The 23,242-nt window shown below is 37.2% G+C and overlaps 1 protein-coding gene and 1 long non-coding RNA gene across 10 annotated transcripts in view; one reads left to right on the forward strand and one right to left on the reverse strand.

Moving 5' to 3' along the window:
• LOC139979871 (pirin-like) overlaps positions 1 to 23,242 on the forward strand; it is a 107,999-nt gene that overhangs the window by 34,600 nt on the left and 50,157 nt on the right. For 7 of the 9 annotated variants that reach the window (XM_071991053.1, XM_071991048.1, XM_071991050.1 and 4 more), the window contains 8 exons: positions 1,207 to 1,278; positions 2,524 to 2,664; positions 4,030 to 4,122; positions 5,092 to 5,172; positions 5,868 to 6,077; positions 6,771 to 6,900; positions 7,216 to 7,298; positions 13,106 to 13,172. In XM_071991053.1, coding sequence (XP_071847154.1) covers positions 2,575 to 2,664; positions 4,030 to 4,122; positions 5,092 to 5,172; positions 5,868 to 6,077; positions 6,771 to 6,900; positions 7,216 to 7,298; positions 13,106 to 13,172 — 754 coding nt within the window. In that variant the 5' untranslated portion in view covers positions 1,207 to 1,278; positions 2,524 to 2,574. Of the gene's footprint in view, positions 1 to 1,206; positions 1,279 to 1,387; positions 1,699 to 2,523; positions 2,665 to 4,029; positions 4,123 to 5,091; positions 5,173 to 5,867; positions 6,078 to 6,770; positions 6,901 to 7,215; positions 7,299 to 13,105; positions 13,173 to 23,242 lie in introns of those variants that run through there. The other 2 variants (XM_071991054.1, XM_071991052.1) reach the window with 2 other exon arrangements.
• LOC139979756 (uncharacterized) lies at positions 17,609 to 21,267 on the reverse strand. The gene is made up of 2 exons (XR_011797319.1): positions 20,556 to 21,267; positions 17,609 to 18,822 (listed from the first exon to the last, which is right to left on the reverse strand). It is a non-coding gene; the product is annotated as an uncharacterized lncRNA (long non-coding RNA).

Genomic DNA, 23,242 nt, shown 5'->3' on the forward strand with positions numbered 1-23,242 from the left:
GATATTAGAATCATTGCGTGAGACATTCAACGGTCTAAATTTAATTAGGTGTTATTCATCCTGCTTTTTCTTGTCGTTAAAGCCGACTGCCCCAATGTAAATTACGAAAATATAGCCACAGAGCCATCTCGGGCCCCAATTGAAATTTGTGTGTGGCAAGGTTGTTAATAGGCCTGAAGTAAAACATGTTTGAAAGATGGATGCTTTTATGCCACATTATTTATATATTCCGATAATGAAACAGTAAGTGTTGGAACAGGGAGACATGTCAGACATGAACAACCTAATGTCTACATGGGGAAAGTATCCACAAGCAAATTAATTGGGGCATGGACGTCGCTTAGGGCAAGTTTTTGGGGCCGAGATGTCTTAATACCCTCCATACCATTTAAATGTGTAATACGGAGAGGAAATTTGTGTGTGTTCAGTGAAAAACATCTTGTAAGTATTACTTACGGTAGCGCACATGCTGCCACTTGTGTTTGCACAGTGTGGAAGCGGACTGCCGTGAAGTTGGGCTAGAATGATTCCTCCTGAAGCCCACACCACGAGACATGCATGTAAATAAACGCAATAGGCATTTATTGTAGTGAGAAAATTGTTAGAGCTAGTCCAACCACTATTGAGTTTAAATGCAGTTGTATTTCAAGCTCTATGTGTTCTTTCTGTTGGATTCAATGACGTACGGAACAAGGAACTCAACAATAGTGCATACAAGGGCTTCTAAATTGTTTAATTGGATTTTTCTTACGGATGTTGTACTAACCTACGTTTGAGACTATCGTCATTATTATTGTGCCAGTTTGACAGGTATGTGAGCACATTCATACAGCCTACTGTGTCATACTACCCGCCAACAACGTGATCTTGTGATTTACGTTAATTGGGGTCAGCTTGCGAGTCAGGTATAGGGAAATCGTGAAAATCGTTGCAAATTTCGTAAAAAACAAAAATTTCAGTATGTTTTGGTAACTTATAAACTACACTATATATGAAAAGCAGAGATTTTTTTCTGTTATTATCGATCATCTTAAAGGGAAGAGTCTGTCAGTAATGTAACACTTGAGGTATTAAAAGATCTTATCAAACATTGGTAGTGATGCACACCTCTAATTGGCAGTACTCCTCTTGTGCCTATTGATAAGGTTATGTTTATGTTTGTTTTGTTTTGTTTTCATATTTGTAGTTTCTCACAACTTGTTTCAGAGTTAAACCTACTGTTCTTTCGGACTCTTGCCACGAATGAATTTCCTGGATGCTCAACACCTTTTAAATTAGGTATTATTTATTAGCTTTTAACCTTTGCACCTTCCAGTCAAACACTGCATATTAAATTCCTTGAGAAGACACTAAGTTTGAGTGAATGATGTACATACAGTGAGGGATTCTTGAGTAACTATACTGTCAGTCACCAGTTACTGCTTGTCCTATAAGTTGTGTTGACTGAATTATTAATAGTCCATAAGTTTTCAGGGACAGAACTGATTGAAGACTGACCAAACAAGTTCAAGATTGATTGATAAATGACAGGAACAAGAACCCAGACAACAGGAAGCATTTTATTCAGTTTCAGTGCCATATTTTCTCCATCATATCCAATTTGTTAATTTTCTGGTTTATAATATTTCATGCCCTTAAGCTATGGCATACTGGAAAAGTGAAGTTACCTTGTAAGCTGTTAGGTACATGCACTGAGAGGTAACTCACTACAAGTTTATTATACTGTCCCTAGCTAGATATAGCTAGTTAGCTAATAGCATGTAGAGCTGTATGCATACAGATCTATATATGTTATTGTACTGCCCTAGGTTGTTAGCTATTTAGTATGTAGAGCTGTATGCATACATCACTACATACTATTAGCTAACTAGCTAGCTAGCTAATAGCATGTAGAGCTGTATGCATACAGATCTATATGTTATTGTACTGCCCTAGGTAGTTAGCTATTTAGTATGTAGAGCTGTATGCATACATCACTACATACTATTAGCTAACTAGCTAGCTAGCTAGCTAGCTAATAGTATGTAGAGCTGTATGCATACATCACTACATACTATTAACTAGCTAGCTAGCTAGCTAGCCAATAGTATGTAGAGCTGTATGCATACAAATCTATATGTGTACTGATGCATACCTGATTTTATGGTCAGTGCTGGTTATGCTATTTCATCTTTCATACATATGTGGATGTGTGTTTCTAAGTATACATTTACATAAATCAATATTCAATCTTGAGCAATTTGAAATTCAGCATATGTGGGACATTGCTATTAGTACATGCTCACATAGCCAGAATACAGGTAAAACAATCGCTGCAAACTATTCAAGTTGCAGATTCTATTTTGGTTTCATGAAGTAAGTGCATTTCTTTGCCTCTTCTTGTTTGGAATGCGATGGCTCATTTCGTCTATCAGTTTTTCACTATCGTTTTTAATCTGCGTACTCAGTTTTAAACTGACATTTCAAGGAGTGGTTGGACATACTTTGTCATAGTTTATAATTTCTGTTTCTCCTTTTTTGCAGATTTTTATAAAATTTGTTAGTAACAGTGCATCGACCACTTCCAGCACCGAAATGTCTTGTCATGTGATGAAAACAATACCCGCAGAGGAAGAAGAGGAGGGTCTCGGCATCAGAGTGAAGAGGACAATTGGAGGGTCAAAGGTGAGGTGATGATTACAAGGGTGCAGGGTGTGGTTACTTGATAAAAGTAAAGAAAAAATAACCATGAAAATATTATTTTGTGTTCTTTTCAGTAGGTATTTAATCACTACATAATGTTTTTGAATGTGTAAAGGCTGGATGTAGCTTATTTGCTCTAGTAGAGGACTTGTATTCCTTAGGTCACTGGGTCTGATACCATCGCAGGTGACATTGCTCTCTCAAATTTAGTTCATGTCTGCAGCTTTAATTTCTGATCATGAATTGGATATGTATGTTTTAAAACATTAACTTTGGATATTGGTAGCCTCCAAGACAGTTGGAAGTTGTGTCTTATTTCTTCTCTATCACTTTAAAGCTGCATTCCATTATTAACAAGCTCAGAACTATACTCCTACTATCATAATGATCTCAATCATCTCTATTTGGTTTTGAAAGCTTCCTTTTAATCATATTATTATAGTGATGTATTTTGTTTCCTTGGGAATTACCCCTATTGAAAAAAGTATGATGAAACAAATTAAGGTTTGTTTATCAACAAGTCCACATTGACACAGGCTTGTTTGTGTACACCTGCTGTGGCTGGTTAGAGTTTGCAAGTATGACTTTAAACACATGTGCTAGTATAGTAGTATACATGCTTTAACTTAGCACCAGTTGGTGTAATACAGTGGCATGTACAAAGGGGAAGAGGGAGGGGGAAGGCCTTGCCCACCATCTCTTATCAGTTGTTTGGTTTTTTAATTCTGTTGGGGAAGAATTGAATTGCTACTATGAGTGAATGTGTACTCACGAATGCATTTGTAATGGTGATTTAAAAATCTATCGGATCAGTTGATCATGTTTGAAAACAAACATATGTCCTTGACTTTGTTGTTGTTGTTGTTGATGATCAACATTTGATCTGCTCAGCCTTTGCAAGATGGCTACTTCTTGTGACCTGTCAAAAACTTTAACTTGAGGAGATTTAGGCTGTCATGATTGTGCATCTTATTTTTGAATGCAGTATGCCTCTTTAATGTTTCCCTTTATCTTCTACAAAAAATGACTCAACTTCTGTGAGAAAGCTATTGGGAGTGGTTGAGAATTTGTGGTTTAATAATTCAATGTTCTACCTGTTGTGCATATAGATATTTACAATTAGATTTGAGATGATGCTGCACTCTCACCTTAAGTAGTTTTCCTATGGCTTTCTAATGAAGCAGAATACCTGAATTGCCTGTCAGCCTCAATGAAATGTTTAACAGTTTGATTAATGTAATCTTAAAGAGGCAGTGTGTATGTTGTAGTTTAAAGCAATGCAGAGTATTGTAGTCTTTTGGGGGAACCAAAAGATAACGTTGACCTTTCTCTGCTTGTGTGTTCCAGATGGACTATTTGGATCCATTTCTTCAGTTAGACCATTTCCAAGCTCAGAAACCAAGCTGTATGCCAGATCATCCCAGTAGAGGATTTCAGACGGTAAGCTAATGCAATACCCTTCTGAGGTTTATGCGTTGATGTACTCAACAATTACCCTTTTTTCACATATGAGGCTGTATTACATGTGTGTTTGAAATTTGTATCTACTGGTGAGATCTGTCTCTGATATTTTTTGCCAATGCTGTTGCTTTATAAACCTTGAAATCTTACTAAAGGAACCACATTACCTCAAGTAAAATGGAAGAATCTGAGGAGATTGTACCTTATTTCTGCCTCTGGATCTCATGTGATTGATACATGATAGTATTTCTTCCTCTGTGGTCATATTCTGTTTTAGTTGTCTAGTGTTTCCATAGATAAGTTAAATTTGTGAAATGTATGAGGTGCTTCTTTATTGCACTCGAAGCAAGTCACACAAATTATGCATACTTTTGTTGTAGACACATATATATGTTATATGTTAGGGAAATGAAGGTTGCAAGAAAAACAACAAGAAAAGACAATTATGAGCACAGTACTCAATACTGGACTAAAAATATGACAGCAATTTGAGGATGACATTATCCGCTAGCACAGAGTTTCCTGCCTGTTATGATTATTCACTTTCTCATTGTATGTGGTGGGTGGGGGTTGGGGTGGGGGGTTGAGGGTAAAAGGGATGGAGGATGCAAACTTTAAAGACTCTTAAGCCACCATGTGGACATACATTCCATTGTTCCGAGTGAGAACTGTTGAGATCATTTTGTTGAGTACATTTACAATCAAAAATGTATTAAACGTGAGATTGAAAACTCAGTGAGCAAGACAAATGTTATCGTAGATCTGACCAGCAGTGATCATTTTGTCCTAATAAGATCATAGAATGGCACTTAATTATTAAAGACATTAATGTAGTGAACCATCATTAAACTGAATGTTTTTTAGGTCCTTGGAGCTATAAGCTATCATGGGTTGACTAATTTGGTGATAAAGACATTAATTTTTCTTCCCTGCCAATTTTTTTTTTAGGTCACATACATGCTACAGGGATCCATAAAATATTCAGACTTTTGTGGAAATGTTGGAACAGTAACACCCGGAGATGTCCAAGTAAGTCAGAGTTTGAAAGCAATTATTCTTGAAGGAGGGGGGATTGGGACAAGTACAAATATGGCAGACACTCTCAGAGGCATATGTAGGATTTACCAGCCCACTGTTAAATCAGCTGCAAGCAATGTTTAGTTTGGCTTTCTAATGTACATCCATTTCGAGCAACATTATACTCTTTTAATGCGATTTAGTATAAGGCATGTGTAAACGGAAGGACACAGAAGCTCATCAGGGGCAATCCAGTTTTAAATTTCTTATCAAACATATCTACTTCTTTTCTCAAAATATCATATTGGATGTCAAAACTGTAAGTGGCACACAACATACCATTATGTACGCCTTGTTAAGTATGATATTTCCTATTGTGTTTAGTTTTACCCTTATTTCTGGATAGTTTTACTAGATTTCCATAACCCCACCCCCATCCCACCCATGCCCACTATCTCTCCCACTTCAGCCCTGACTTCAACAGATGTAGTCTTGAAGAAAGTGTTTACACAGCAGGGTGGCTGCTGCTTGCATGCCCAGATGCACTGCATCAATGGCTCCTTATATCGGCTGTGTTATAGTGATATGATGTTAAACTTATATTTGCAAAGTGATATTCAAGTTTGTATGAAATCTCCACAAATTGGTATTTAAGCTTGGTACTTCATGCATTTGAAATGATCATCTTAATGAATGTTGAACCACAGGTGGTGTCATCAGGGTGTGGCATGGTCTACTCGGAGTCACCCGTTTCCGATGATGAGGCTGTTGGTATTCAACTCTATGTCAATATCTCTGAGAAGGACAAACTCTCCCTGCCTGGGTACCAGTACACATCAGTCCAAGACATTCCAGAGGTGGTTATACAAGATGGCATCAAAGTGTCAGTTGTTCTAGGAGAGGCATTCAGCAGTAAGGTGTGTTTAATCATAGTAAACATAGAATGTAAGATGGTAAGGTAGGCGGGGGGGGGGGGGGGGAGTTGCAATGATGGAAGCCAAGTTATTTAATTATTGAACATATGCAATTATTTTCTGTAATAATTTAAGTGCTCCAAACTCCCTGCCCTTAACTCCTGCCCACCTCCAGGGTATCATTCACATCACCCGTTATATCCCATCATATAATTGTATTCTTTGTACACAAGGTGAATGCTCTCCCTGTATATAAACTGAAATGCTGCCCTCATAATCTTAAGCTTTGAATCTCCAAAGCAAGAGAGAAGAGATGCACTCTTAGGTTTGATATCTTTTTCTGAGTTTGAATTTTGAGGATTAAATAGGTTAGAAGAAAAAGATTCAACTCAATTTCCTCAATCAGTGAGTAAATTTAATATGACCCAGTTAGACTATCTTCCATTCCTCTGTTATTATCCATCACAATTATTAGTCAGTAAAGGCCTACAGTTTCACCTGTTATTACAATAATCCTCAGTATTTTACATGAAAATCAGAATTGTAACAGTAGATGAACACTCATCTCAATGGTTCAAGGCATGATATCTTCAATTTGCTCTATTTAGTTATGAAACAAAAATACTGCAGTATGTGCTATTTTTTTTCTATTTCATCTTGGGTTTTCACCAGATAATTGTACTTTATTTATTCCAGTGTACCTCGAATTGCATCACACCTGTAAATATATGTGATGTAACCATAGCGACTGACAGACATCTGGAGATACCAGTACAACCAGATTGGAGTGTGCTGATCTACATCCTATCAGGAAAATTGATTATTGGTAAGATTATTGCAAAGTTGAAATTATAGTTTTGACATTGTCTTGTTACATGTGGCCAGGAAGAAATTGTCCTGGAAGCCGTGGTCTTTCTACAGACCTTTGACAAATCCTTTTGGCTGGTTATTTGGTGAGCTTGTCACTGATTCTGTAAGCGTCGGACTCTCTGCTGCAAAATATAGAAGTCTGATCACTTTCATCTATAAACCAGATAAGGACCACAGGTTTTTAATTTCCCTGCATTTTGTTTCTTCCTCTTTTCATTCCCTTTCAATTAATTTTTTTTAAATTTATTTAATTTTTTTTTAAATCTTTCAGGGCCACCTTCAAATACAAGGGTAGTTTTATCTCAAGAAGCAGCTGTTATTAGCAAAGGTGATGATCTCCATATTGAGAATAAGGTAATTTATGTTTGTACTATGTTGTAGAATTTGGAAACACATCCTGTTTCTTTAATGTCTACTTGGTAGACATGGACCAAACTCAGTATTAGCTGCATGTCCAATCTTAAATATTGTAACGTTGACCAGTGTCCCCGAAGTCCAGCTGCTTGAACTAATAAAAATCTTCAACACATATCAAGACAAAAATCGGAGAAGAGGTTGATGACTTGTTGATCGCTTATTTATTGATTTATTACGTTGATCTTTGATTCACTGGCACATGAATTTACCACAGATTATGGCCTTGGCAGACTTTACAGATAAGCAGTTAATAGAAATGGTACAGGAACTGTCTGTACACTTAAGCAGTAACACAGTTACGCACTTAGGAAGTTACCCAGTTAGGTAGTTACACAGTTACGCAACTACGCACTTACGCATTTACGCACTTACGCATTTACGCACTTACGCAGTTACGCAGTTGCGCACTTACGCAGTTACGCACTTACGCAGTTACGCACTTACGCAGTTACGCACTTACGCAGTTACACTAACTCGTGGAGGCATACAAGATATTTTATTGGGACTTACTCAACAACAGGCTTAAAGACTTAACCAGTTTATATTACTAAATAAAATACAGTATCTCTTTTCGAGATCACAACCGAACCAGTACGTGGGTAAATGTATTTACAGATGAAGGATAATACTAGCGTTTGTTGACACTAGTCGTTCTCACTACTTGCTTTGCTTAAGAAAACACAAAAGATATATATAAAACAAACGCCCACATGAAACACACGGTATAGCGTTTGTGAGCCTCCTAGTGAAGTCGAAATTACAATTATCGAACCCCCTATAGAATGTGACGACAAATATGACGTCCTAAAAATACACCCTAGTTTCTTGCTACTTCAATGCACTTAGCGCAACGATAATTTTCTTACAATTCCCTAGGTGTACGAAAAATAACCCCCGTCACCCCAAAGGTACCCGATTTAATCTTTCTTAAGACAAACAATTAAACCTAGGAGTCATGCCAAGCACATAATCGTGTGATAGAACAAAAATATACCAGTGAAGTGGTAGCAACTTACAGAAAATAGGCGTTCTCTCGGTTCTCTCTCTGTCAGAGGCTAATCTTGGAATACCTCGTGAGCGTGGTGAGCTCAAACTAATAGAACAATCTGCGCTACCACTAACATGGGACACATCTCAATTCGGGTGCTGATTCAGCAAGGTTTATAAACAAACAGGGGTACGATTTTCATTGGCTGTCCCCACCTGCAACTCGCAAAAGCTCTACACATGTTTTGAGAGAGAGAGGCCATCGACGGGTAGAACCGAGGGAACGCTCAATCCTAAAACGAATATTACAATAACAAATTACTTAAAGGGATACATTTCCGTTACAATATGAATATTCACTTAAACAAATAGGGCTTATCAATTTCATTATTGAAATGTAAATCAGTTTTCCAATGTGCAGTTCAATAGAGGGTGCAAAGTCTTATGAGAAACACTTTTACTTGACTCCTGGAATGGGCTTATATTAAATGACCTCATGTAGCGAGTTTTAAAGAGGCGAATGAGATTTTATTGCAAACTAAAGGTGCTTTCAGATTCATCCTGTGTTTTTCACAGCAGTCTGCAGGGGTCGAAATTTAGAATATTTACCACTATTCCAGCGGAATAGTGGATTTGAAAATACACTATTCCGTCTCATTTTCCACTATTCCTTTGAAACAATAAAAAGAAGAAAAAAACATAACAAAATTATATGTTGATTCTTTTGTTGGGTTATTGATAATCATTAGTGTTTTGTGTACTGAGGCAAGAAAGCAGGTAACCCATGATGCAGGTTGTAAAACCCACTCACAAGGGCAATGTCAATGGCTAGTTTCGCACACTTCAGGGTATACGGGTCACACGGACATCTACGGCCCCGCGCAGGAAGGTTGCTGTAATAAATCAGCCTCGCGGGAAATGTTTTGAACAATATTGCCATTCCACATTTTTTTTAATTAATATTGTATGTTAGTTAGTTAACGTTTTCTTTCGTATGAATTTGACTTCAGTTCAGCGTTCCCTCTAATGTGCGGGATTCCCTTCAACTGACTCAGTAATCCCGCAAAGGAAACATTTGTCTGCTGGAAGTCCCCGCATCGTTTTCTTGCATTCGCGTTAAGTTTATACTCAATGCACAACGTATTCACTTCATTGTATAGAGGGGAAAAACGAAAATCAGTAGAGAAAATACCAATTGTGTACAAAAAGTAAGTTGGTACACCTTTCAAATATTACGAAAAGATCGAGCAAAACACTTTCGAAAAATTCACGCGAATCTGGCATATCGTGCTAAATGCAACTAATGTCATGAAAACAAGGCTCTAGTACACCCATTTATGAATAAACCGTAAGACCACATCTGGTGTTAAGCGGGAGAAAAAGTATTTTCTAGAATTTCCAAATATACGCAAAAATAATATCCTACCATAGTTAAGTGTATAGCAAATAGCCTAACCACCTCGTCGGTTACGGATCACACGTAACTACAAAACACAACTTATTGTATTTTGCGAAGTTGACGTTTTCTACAAGAACATGGAAACAATATTAAGCATTTAGTGAATCATGCCAAGTGGCCTAAAACATGTCATTACAAGGGTTACTTTCATAAAGATGGTAACTATAGGGGCCTTGATATCGTGCTATGCTTGTATAGTATGGACTGTGCCTCGTGTATCATGGGGAATATATTGTTTTGTTCATGCGGAGGAGTCAGTTGGCTTGAGGTGTGTTTTACTTATCTAAATGTTACGGGGATATTTTACCTTCTTTTCTTGAACGCCTAAGATAATATTTCGCATTACTTTACCGATCCTTTACTGACTGACCTAATTAATTCTAGAATGGAGCCAAAACAGTTGAACCCCATGTAACGTTTCTTGGAAACGTGCCAAAAAATGTTAACAAACAGGTGTTAGACGGGATGAGCTCACAGTTGTTTGGCAATGTACTTGGGAAAATTCGCAGCACATGTGTAGCCTAACATAGTATTTAAGTAGGGGTAAACACTGCAGTTGTAAACTGATTTACGTATATTCATTGTTATAATATGGCAGTCTAGAAACCGGGCTTTGCCGAACGTTGTTTGTTTCATAATATCGGAAGTTTTGTAAGTTAAACTTTTTAAAGATTGTAAGACAATTTAAATCTCTTTTCATAACATAATATTGCCACAGTCTCCAACTTGTCATTTTAAAATTTTCATCAGTTTCGTGACAATTTAAATTCCAAAATTTGTTATTATTTTGCATCTTCAACTGCTAATTTTTTATCGCCAGACTCGCAAAATTACCAATATTTTTCGGGGCCTTCGCCCCTGGACACCCACAAGCATAGGCGTAGGAGCCTTATTTGATTTGGGGGCTGAAACGACTTGCCCGAAAAATATAACCAAAATCGGGAAATCGGCAGTTGTTTTTAGTGTGTTCGCGGAAAATTGAACAAGGATTTTCAACACTGTACTAACCTGTTACCCACGAGGTGATAATTTTCCCTACATACGCGATGGTATACGGAACGTGTAAGGTGCAATAAATCGGAGGGAAATGTAAGGCTTGCTATACTGTGCAAGTGCAGTTGGCCTACGGGACATGTATGTACTGTACGTAACTGCAACTCACGTGTAAAGAGGGTTTCTTTTGTATTTCTGAGCAAGTTTTAACGCACGGGAAACAAATAAAATTAAAATTGTTGCCTGACTAGTGACAGACAAGTAAATTTAGGTGGATTTGTCAAAGTTTGTTGTTAGCTATTACTTTTAGCACTATCCATACGGAATAGTGAACCCAAGCAACTTGGTATTCCGTTCATGATTTCACTATCTCGGGATAGCGGAATAGCGTAAATTTCGACCCCTGAGTCTGTATATGATGGCATTCTGTCAGCAGGGAAAGGAGTTGTTCTTCATAGGAGGAGAAACCACCAACAATTTCTTTTAGTTGTGTTTACAGAGTTAGAGTTTAAAAATAACACTACCAGGGACAATCATTTTTCATGATCATCCTCTTTTAGCTGGAATGCAGTCTTTAATCTTCCATTTCTGTTCCCTAGACCCCCACTAGAAGTTCCCATCGTATGAATAGAAAGTTAGGTCAAAGTTTTCTTCACCTGAAGTATAGAGAGAGAGACTTAACTGAAGCTAGACTAGATTCAATGCAGTTAAACCATGTCATAGAGCAAGGGTGTTACCAACATAATTAATGTAACTCTATCAACTCTGTAAACCCAGGCCAATGCATTCTCTGAGCGTAAGTTTGAAGATGTAAATTGGAGTCTTGATTCCTGGTTGGGTTTGGTGATGATGTACTTGATTTGTCATCCCATTACTGCCTTCAGTTTATTTCTAGGATGCCACTGGGTCAGTAAAGTATTTTAAGTAACTTTTGTACTCAAAGCCTGCAAGGCAGATGACAGACTTGCAGTAGTGATTCGATACTCATACTCAACATAGTTGCCTGTATCCATAGTCAACATAGTTGCCTGTATTCATACTCAACATAGTTGCCTGTATTCATACTCAACATAGTTGCCTGTATTCATACTCAACATATAGTTGCCTGTATTCATACTCAACGTAGCTTAGAGCCTTGTACTTGTATTCACATTCAGAGCCGGAACTCTGCTTGTAGGCTACTAGTGTCCAGGCTGTGGTACTAGTTTAAATCTGTCATTTGATAGTTAAAACTTCCACTGCTCCTGTAGTTCTGTTAGAGCGCCCCCCTTAATGTGACTTTATTATATAAGACCTCACTTTACACAACACACTCTTCAAGGTTATTGTTTGTTCTGCAATTGTTTTGTTTATTTAACAGCTGTCCAGAGAAAGGCTTAACATGTGTATTTGCTTAACAAAGACTAAACATGCAACTCTCTCTTTTTGGATGAAACTACAGCTGTTCCTCTCATTTTTTTTGTTTGGTTCATTAGCTTTTAAATGTGTTGCAAAGCTGATTGCATTTGCTCCATATTTCAGCATGTTAAAAGTAGGAGGTTCTAACTGTACTTTCGATAAGGTTCAAAGTTTCCAAATTCACAGCCATGGAGAAGGGTCAAAATAGATAGTATAATGTAAAAACTGGTGACTGCCCTGAAGGAGGAAAGTAAAATAATGTAATGTAAAACATAATTTTGGTTTTTTTTTGTTGGGTTGGGAAGGAGGTGCAGCTGATTCACACAAATGTTAGGTTTAATTGTGTCCCAGGTAATTTAACATCATTCTAAGCATTAAAAATACCAGCAAGATTAATATTGTTAGTATTAAAGTATCCAGACAGGCCAGGTTATGATGCTTCATATTGAACTTGTTATCAAGACTGACTGGTCACATCTGTCCTCTAGTATAGCTATGTCTGAGTTTATCTGTGGACTACATGTCCATCGATAGTAAGACGCACGGTCTGAGAAGAAAAGTCTCTACTTTAGTCCAAATAAAACATGACAAGGAATCATGAAAGTAATGTAGGCATCAGCATCATCCGTCACAGGTAAACGTTATTATCATTACATTAAATTTGTGGGACACAAGATTGTAATGTAGCAACGGGTTTGCAGCTCTCTAATTAAAGGATAGGGCTCCTAATCAACACTGAGGAGGAGCATGAATAACATTATGTGGTTTGATCAGAATATAGAACATTTTGCTAATAGCACATATAATGTCTCCTGAAGATGATACAGGTCCTGTTAAGGGGTCAAATGGGCTGTACTAATAATCAGTCACAGATGGAAGCTAACAAGAAATTTATATTTATTTGTAGGGAACAGATCCATGTCGATTTTTGCTCATGACTGGGAAATGCCTCGGAGAAGAGATCAGCCGACAAGGTAAGGGTTTTATGATGCATTAATAATACACAAAATATGTTGATACTTACTGTATTATGAAAATGCAATGAAACTCGGCCACAGAGGCAACAAAATGAAATGAACCTGAGGCTAGTAACATCAGACCAACTTAATAAGTCATTAGTTCTTTGCTACACTAAAGCCTTCATCATGGAAGAAATATATTGAGGAAATTCAAACTGCTCTCAATTGTTGTGATCTTGAGTTGAAACCACTTTATGCTGAACAGATTAAAATGGTTCGGTCCCTCTGAAAAGTATGCTAATTTCCGTGAAGCAAACATTCTCTTAAGCTTGGACTGTACAGTGTTGAACTGAAAAAAAAGTTAGAGTTATGTGTATTAACGCACTGAGTTTAGATATAGTAGCCTCCTGCCATGTTTAGGAACCACGGTTCATTTGATGGAAGGAAGGACTTAAAGACGTTTCTGATCAATCTTTAATTTCACCGTAGTGGTCCTTTCTGTTTTCCTCTTAAGGGATATTGGCCTACTATCATATCAGATGAAAATAAGTCTTTGAAGATGTTAGGTTAAGTATTGGAAAACCAGTACATTGGACACTTGGTTGTCATGGCAACTAAGCTCACTGAAATTGTTAATGGTTTTTCGAAGTAAAGGACGGTAATGTGTACATGTGACTAGTCTGGTAAAAGCATTTTACACACATTATACCTAAATGCTATCCATCAATCCTTTTCAAGCACAGTAGCAAAATTTAGGTTTGTATGCAGTCACAGGGTTTCATTTATATATTGTAAGGCCCTTTGTCAGCAGCGATAAGGAAAGGATATGCAATCAAACTTTGAGCCATCTTGTCAAATTTTGGATACTATATCACTGGTCTTATTTTGTTAAGTTAATATCAGAGGGTGTGAAACTTATTAGCAGTGACCATTTAATGTCCAGCTGAGAGCTGGATTATTCACCACAGAGAAACAAACAGAAATCATTTATAGCATAAACTTTACAAACTGAACACCATGCTGGCATTTGGGATAGTCTTTAATTTTATAGCATATATCTCAAAAGAAGTGGTATTAATTGGCCTATTCTTCCAAATGATTGCTTCAGAAGAATCCTTGACCACAATAATGCTCAATACTAAGACAACCTGCTATGCTGTATATACTAAAGTAAACAGGACAGATTTCTTATATAACTTAATACAGTCAGTTTGTAATGCGTATAGCGTCTGGATATGTGCGGTTCGTCATGCACCTTGTTTTAGTTTGGTCAGTAAAGTTACCAACTCCACATACTGCAGTGCAGTGGCGGGAGCTAGGGGTATTGGTCAAGGGGGGCGAGAATGGTCTGTAGGGGCGCTTTCGACACTATCTCAGTGGAGCGCCACCATAGGTTGGCGCTGAGCGTACAAAAATATTTTGAGTAAAGATACTCCCTAGATCGCCGGAAATGACCCTTTCATGGCCTTGCTAATTTGCAGATAAATGAAGAATAATAGGTGTCATCGCCAACAAAATGTGACAAATGTCAATAGGTAGATGAGAGCGCAATAAAAAAGTCAATAATCGCAAATAAGTAAAAAGTGGTAAAAAGCTGAAAAGGGCGCAGCAGTCCATTTGAGTCCGTCAGGGGGGGCATTTCCCCCCCCCCCCGACTGTATGGACGCTCCGCCATTGCTGCAGTGCTGTACACAGCTATCACCCTCAACACTGTGCGGGTATAGTGATATACTAGTACATAAAAGACAAGTCTGCTTCATCTTTGCAGTTGCTTATATCAAACTCGTCAGAATACAAGCTGCACAGTGAGAGTAGAATTACTTACTGCAATACTATGAACTACTATATTCATAAAGCTATGGTTTGTAAGAGTCAGCTTTCATCTGGTTCACAGAAAACAAATGAAAGGGATTGTTTTCCACAAAGCTTTTGGGATGCTTTTGAAAGTGTGGTACTTCCAATGTTAGGTGACCAGCTTTGATAATGCACTGTAAGCTAAATTTGCTAAAACTATATGCATGATCTTACAGCAACCCTGTGCTAAATATTTTAAAGTATACTATTTGGTATCACATTCTCTGACCTTATTAATTTTTTTAATTATAATTCTTTATTGGCTTATCTTTTTTTTTCTTGATTTATTTTCTGTTTGAATATCATACTGTGATATCTTTTGGTAGGCCAAGTATTCTAAAGTGCATTGGAATTATGGAATAACATACTGTGATGTCTTTACATAGGCTGAGTATTCTATAGTGCATTGGAATTATTAAATAACATACTTTGATGTCTTTAGGTAGGCCAAGTATTCTTAAGTGCGTTAGAATGATTGCATAACATACTGTGATGTCTTTAAGAAGGCTTCGTATTCTATAGTGCATTAGAATGATTGCATAACATACTGTGATGTCTTTACATAGGCCGAGTATTCTAAAGTGCATAGGGACATGCAACTTTGATGGTTTCTCAGTACAAGTCACAGAAACCATTCATGTGGTGCGTATGTTAATTCATGAACAAATAGAATAAGAAATGTGACAAATGAGCAACACGTATTATCATTTTTCAATTCCATCGACAAACCAAACAATTCATACATTTTCTAATGAAGAAATTTATGATCTCTTAAAATCCATTTGAAGGTAACCAATTGTGAACATTGAATAAGATTGACCATCACAGATGCTGACATATATGTGATGTAGAAAAGCTTCCCCCACCAATGTACACTTTGCAAAATAAATATGACAACTAATACTCCCTCTCTTACTATACAGTTCTCCCACACCCCACCCCCCCTCCCCCTCTACCCTACTTTATCTGGTTTTAAAAAGCTTGCCAATCGGTAGGAAGTTAAATCATTTAGACAGGCAATACTGCAATACACAAGAGTCTTACAGGTAACCAAACAGGATATCCATAGTGTGAAACAGAAGAATTAAGCTCACACTTAGATGTGGATGTCAAGTATACCTTCTTCTGTTTTGATGACTGAGGGAGTAGGAGGACAGTTGGGAGTCTGACCCCGTGACCTCGAAGAATGATCAACGATTACGCATATCATTAAATTTGAATTTGCCCGCATTTTACGTAAAGTCGGTCCTACGTTTCACTCACAGAATTTACAGACATTGATAGTTTACAACTTACCGGAACCTCACAGAATGGATTAAAAGTAATTCCAATGTATGGTAGGGCAAAGATACCCGAGAAAAATTCAACGAAAACCTATGAAACAACGATTGCAATCCAACTTCGTCCTCACACATGTATTCCTAACTGACACAAAATAGGTCAAAACGAACCAACGAAAGAGAGTTACAGCAAAAAAGTTCTCCCATTTGTGGATCTTGTACTCTCCTACATGATGCTGTAAAGATTAGGTGAAATGGTTGTCTAAGACGGCCAGTCACAAAACGATTACCTCGACTCGGCGATTTTGTTGCTGTCGCCGCCATTTTGAAATTAGGTAGACTTTCGCCAAGCCGTTTGCATGCTATGGGCTACTACCGACAAGACTTCACTCAAATCGTTTTCAATGTAGTGGAACCAATTCCTTTAGTGTACGGTCTATTAGGAATGCTACGTTTTGTGGCGTAATTTAAGTTGTGATAAGGTTTGGAAGAAATTTTGTCCCAAATTCTAATATATGATTACGTAAAATGTGAAATTACTGAGAGCTGCGTATGGGAGGGGTAAGAGAGACAAAATGGGGGAGGGGGCAAGGGAGATGGTGTTTCCTTTCTAGCTAAATTAATGGTGGTAACTATTAAGGTAACACAAATTTTTCTGAGTCTGTTGTCAAAACTGAAGGGGTCATACCACATGTCGAATATACAAAGGTAACATGGCCTAGGCCAAACCTTATTTCTAGTTGTTTTCTAAGGAACTTCCAACAATTCCGAATGATTTATACCTACAATACCAAATGATTTATACTTACCCACTTACCATAATTCCACAGCAGCCCTTACTCAGTGAGATTCTGCAAAGCTGGGTACTCATCTGTTGCTTATATTCATCAATAAATATCAGTTAACAGTTTTCCAGTCAATACCAATCCTTGTTTGGTTCATGTATCACACTACATAACCACTTGTCAATATTGGAGTTAAGTACTGTGGCTTGGGTAGGGGTGTGTTGTTTAGGGGAGGGGTGTGGTGTTTTTAGGGGTTTTGGGGGAGGGAATGTGGTGCTTAGCGGATTTGGGGAAGGGTTTTGAGGTTCCCAGCTTTGGGATGGGTGTGGTGTTCACCAGCTTTGGGAAGAGTTAGGGTATTTTGGAGGGATGAAGTGGTTTTGCCACATATGGGGACTTTAATTAAAAGTGGACTTTCAGTACACAGGACGTGTTTGGATACATTACGTTCTATGGATACTCTGACCAAATATTTTGAGTAGGGCTGTTTTCTTTTTCACATGCATAGTAGAACATTAGTCAACAGTGGAAATAGAGTTGCCTGGTCTTTTATTGATTTTATAACTGTAACAATAAGGCACTTTAAGCAACAGAAAAAAGAAAACAAAAACATTTGGTGTGACACTCTCCATGAAAGAACATGTTTTAATGTCCTGTGAAAATATGGGCATGAAATATAAATTACTTCGATCACTTCAAAGTGAAATACTTTGTTCAAATGGAAGGAATAGCTTAACAAAATTTGAATACTTCTTGAAATGAAACACACTTCATACTGTGAAGACTTCATACAATAATATTGTCTGAAAAAAAAGTCACACACAATGTCAAGTGCATTATGACTGGAAGGGGTATTTCAAGGTGGCATAGTGAAGGCATGACATAGCAACAACAGTTCAGGTGGCAGGATGGATAGTTTTGTAACTTTGAAATGGTGAGATATACCTGTGACATATAGCATAAGATTAAAATTAAAAGACAAATATATAAAAGTAAAAGGTAAGAGTAGAAACTAGAAAGTAAATAAATAAGTCCAAACTTGACATATAACTTTAACAACCTGGTCTTCTTCAGAAATAGGAGCACCAATAGCAGCCCAACGATCCATAATTCCTTTCATATAATTCAAATTATTTCCAACTGAGTTGCCCTCTGCCATTTCAGTTCTGAGGTACTTTTTCTTGAGCTGAATTTTGTTGGTTAGAGAATCCTTTTCGAACAGAGTACGCAAGGCATCCTAAGCATCACTTGGTTTGTCACTTGTTGTAATTATTTCCAGCTGACTAGATGCTATTGCAAGCACAATGGTGAAAAATGCCAGTTGTGTCTTTTTCAAGTTTGCACTCTTCTACTTCTCACATACAGTAACCCCCAACTTTCCTGAGCCATCCTCATAGCCCACAGGTCTTTTGCAAGAAACAAATGTCTCATCTGGAAATTCCATGTCAGCCAGTTCGAGCCATCCATTTTGTTAATTTTCCACGTCATATCTTCTGTTGTTCCAGCCATATTGGTCAGTTGTCACGACTAAATTAACCAATTTAAGTACCGACATTTCCCAAGAAATGGTTCCAAAATCAGCACATAAATTCCAAACAACAATCTATTCTACACAGTTAACTTCCAGTGTATGTGTCTGGGCCAATAACCTGTTCGAGTTAGCTAGAGAATAGGCATGAGACTGCTGAGTATATTACAGCCTGTTGCTGCACACAACTTGTTCTTTCTATAAGAGTATAACAGAAACTGAGGAAAAATGTAAATTACATATATATAGAAAACAAAATTGCTTAAAGGTAGCACACTAATAATACAACCTGATTAAACAAACAATAGTTTGGAGCAGAGTTGTAACAACAGGCACTTAACTGATCCACAGGCTGCATTCCTTCTTACTACGGGTACATATAACAGAGCTAGGAACTTAAAGATGTATAGTATTAAATAGAATGTGAGACTACATTTATTAACAGATTTCTATAAATAAACTCTTATATGAAGACTTCAGATTTGAGGATAATAAACATGGGGATGTAATAAACTCTGGAAGCTCTCTGGGCTAACACTTAATACCAGTGGAACTGCATTTTGCAATGTTAGTCATTATACATAACAAAACAAATTTAATAGTGAATGAAACTTTTCTTCTTTTTGGGAATAACTTTTTTTGGGTCATATATACATGGGAAAGCACCTTAGAGAAATCTGTGTGTGACATACACACACACATAGGGAAGACTGTACGTGAATGACTAACTAAGTACTTCTACTACTGTACCTATCATAGAAAAAAACTTAACTATAAAAAGATCGTAAACTCTCGTTAACAGCAAAACATGTTGTCACAAAATGATCCCTGATAATGTTTAAGTCACCTGGAATTATAGTAGCTATGTACAACTACATGGCTCTATGAGGTGCAATTGTTCTCAAGTACCAGCAGTAGGTCTAACTGTAATAGCAATAGGTATAAAGTGTAAGCAGTATTAAGCAAGCTAGTTTTATTTCTGTGTTACGTATCTTGCTCTACCTAACTACATATTAAGCATAGGGAATTGGGCCTAGACTGAAGTCATGGATCTAATAACGGTCTTGAACACTTGTAACAAAGTGACATTGAAATGGATCCCGATCCCAGGATGGAGGAAATTTTCACCCAGTCCAGCTTTAATAAAACTCATAATAAGCCATGATCTTAACTTATACATAGTACAAAGGCAGTCTACTAGTACTACTCATAATTTTTGTATAATAATAATAATACTAAATTGTATCTTATGCAGTCCAAATCTTTTCAAGAACATGCCCCTTAGAATTATTACACAAGGACAAGAAGGCGTAGGCTAAGAACTAAAGGTTATAAGCCTTAGTCCGTTATTAAAATTGGACTAAACTATGCAGGTATTCTAGTATTACTAAAACTAGGCTAGGGCCTACCTGTAGTAAAAACTTGTCGTAGTATATTACTTTAGTAAATACGAAAGTACTAGGCCTATAGGCTAGCCTAGGCTATAGTAATATTACTGTCCGCTATGCCCTCGAATTTTTAAATTTTAACTATTTAGTAGCCATAAGTGGTACCGTGACTTATCAACTCCCTGATTTTTCCATATTAACGCAAAAAAATGAAGGGAATCTATGCCGAATAGAAAGATTACGAAAAATACGAGACGTTGCAAATCTAGCACTAGCTACATCATAGTCGACATATAGCGCTAGGCTGCACGTTATAGGATACGGTGCTTTCGTGTATATGTGTATTATGTACGTTAGGATACATGTATTAGGGGCAACCAAAACCACATAGGAGCACCATTTTCGTTGACCAAAAAATCACACTTTTCGGGGGAGTTACAACTTTTCTGAAAAATATGAGTAAGATTCAAGCTTATATATTACAAAAATGCTATTTTCACGGTTAAAAGTTGTCTAAGACGCGAAAGTCACATAACGATAGACGTCGACTCGATTTGACTTACCTTTATGTTTTTGCGTTGGTCGTCGATAAGAAAATGCACTGTTCTATTGGTAAAATCTTCGTTTCTTTCCGGAAATGATCGTATTTGAGTCTCTAAAGTATCCTTTATCGAGCTACGATACTCGTAAACCCGAATGACATTGGGATGTTTGCGAATTTTACCGATTACATCCATACATGGAAGTAGCGAACCGAAGTCCGTAGAACCGGATTTGCGCGAAACAATTACTTCCGGGTCAAGTAGCTGTGCTCGAAAATTTGCTAGTAACGGTCATATATTGAGGTCAGACTTCCAACTGGAGGAGAAGGGGTTCTGTGATTAAATGGTATCCCTCACCCGGATCCATGTGCAGAAGAAGTCAGCTGTTGCTGCTGATGGTAGTAACATGGTGACCTGATTTTGTCATATCCACAAATTGAAAAGGTTGTTTAAGATACTTCATCTCTGTGCAGAAAATCAAATTGTTTTGTCAGTTATTGTGTCCTAGTAGCTTTGTAAAGTATGTTTGGGGTACGGTCTGCATGACCTTGACCCGGTAAGAAATGATCATTTTAACAGCAATCGTCCTATATTGCTTCCGCTCAAAACCAATCTTGGGATATAATCACTACCTACAAAGGTGGGTTACGACATTGTTTTAGACAGATGATTATGTTAGCCATTGTGTCAAGTATCTAATAAAGCTCATTTTCGGAAGCAGCCCAATAGCAAACATAAGACAAGATCTTTGTCATCTGAAATAACATTTAAAATTCATGGCACACATTGAACTTGGACAATGGTGCTAGATTTTCATCTTTAAATACCCTTTGAAGTTCAAGAAGTAAGAGGAAGAAGAAGAAGCAGGACATGATTTTTTTTCTGTTCATTAAACTTTCATTAAACTTCATTAAACTTTCATTAAACTTTCATTAAACTTTAGTTCATTAAACTTTTAGATAATATATAAACAAGTAGCATTGGGGTTATGTAGAGGCACTCATTTAATCCTCAAGTTGCAATGAAAAGGAGACTTTATTGTTTTTGCCACATTGAATGTTCGCAAATTAAATTCTGCTAAAGAACCTGCTTCACGTACAACAGAGTAGACCCCTTTCAATTTCTGAGATGGACTTACAAACTTGGCAAACTTTTCAGTTGTTATGGTTCTTCAATTGTGCTGGAAGCAGATAATCATCCGGCTGTCAGTCAAACTGTCGTATATTTTGTTCCTGGCTTTTATTAGTGATAGCATTAGGTGGACATATACCCCCCATAACTGGTTCTACAACAACCAAAATGATAATCACTATTTCAGAGCCCTCATTACTTTTGTCAGATTTATTTCCTGGCTCTGTGTCTGTGTCTGAGAACCATTTACTGGACTCCAACCTTGAATTTTGCACTTTTTCAAAAGTTTTGGTACTGTATGCAAGTAATAAATTCCAAATATAGTTAATCTTTTACAAGTTTTCAATTAACTTTCCGACTGGAATAGTGAAAATCTCAACAATTCCCAACTCTGCGACTATTAAGGGTAGTCTGTCCACTTTATCCAATCTCATGTCTTTTCCTCCAATAATGGATTTTCATTGAGTGAGAATTTCCGAGTTGGGTATCAGCTGTCTAGCCTGTGATACATATTACTGTGGGTCTTAAATTTAGCTGTTCTTAATTAAACCAACAGCAGTCAACCTTTAGACACAAGGAAATACTGCTTTAGCAGATGAACAGAGAGATATCTGTGATATTATTTGACAAGCCTGACAGGTTGTCATACTTTAGTCAAATGTTAAAAGCACTCACTGCCGGTGATGTTATCTTGACACTATTAGAGACTTTTCTAGAACCAATTGGTCGCTCTTAATAATCTTTTGTCAACATATCTTCATTTCGGACATTTGGCTCCAGGATTAGACCAAAGTTCTTATATATATATATATATATATATATATAACCATGGCAACCAAAGTAAACCACAACATTTTGCTTTCTCTTCTACTTTGATGACTTCTACCAACAAACAGGTGAAGCTGTGCTGGTATTTTAATGTCTGGCTTATACACTACCAGTAAAACTGGTCAACCGATAAGCCTGAAACGATGATTGTTGGATAGGGGTGGGGAGGAGGTGATTAAGATTGTTAAGGGGACATATAAAATTGCTCAAAATTATGCAAGATGCTTATGAAAACAAGCGTATAGATATCTCAGAAGGTAAAACTCAAACTCAAAACTAAATATTTGTCCCATATTTAGATTCTTCATATCTTTATTGCAATTGCACAGTTCCATGTGACCGCATGATGAATGAGACATGACCACTGAGTGTAACACACAACAACTTCAACAATCATATACTGTACTGTCACCATCTGCTATTCCTTAATATTCCTAAGTGTGTGATAGGACATTCCTCGGTTTGTGAGGGAATAACTTTGGAAAGTCTTAGAATCTACAGGATAGTACTCTTGAAAGCTTTGGTACTTTCAGTAAGAAAAGCTTTTTTTGTCTGCAAATGTCTATTCATTGAGCCTAGCTTAGTACTTTACATTGACATGGACAATAACACCAATGGTGAGTCTTTTGAGGTACACTATTCCAAGATCAATGTTTATTTGCAGGTTTGTGTATTCAATAATAACAGGTTGATCTAGTGTTGAATATGGCACCCTCAAGGATGATATTAAAGCTGCATTGTGCCGCATC

This window comes from Apostichopus japonicus, chromosome 14 (assembly GCF_037975245.1).
Source record: "Apostichopus japonicus isolate 1M-3 chromosome 14, ASM3797524v1, whole genome shotgun sequence".
Classification (NCBI taxonomy): domain Eukaryota; kingdom Metazoa; phylum Echinodermata; class Holothuroidea; order Aspidochirotida; family Stichopodidae; genus Apostichopus; species Apostichopus japonicus.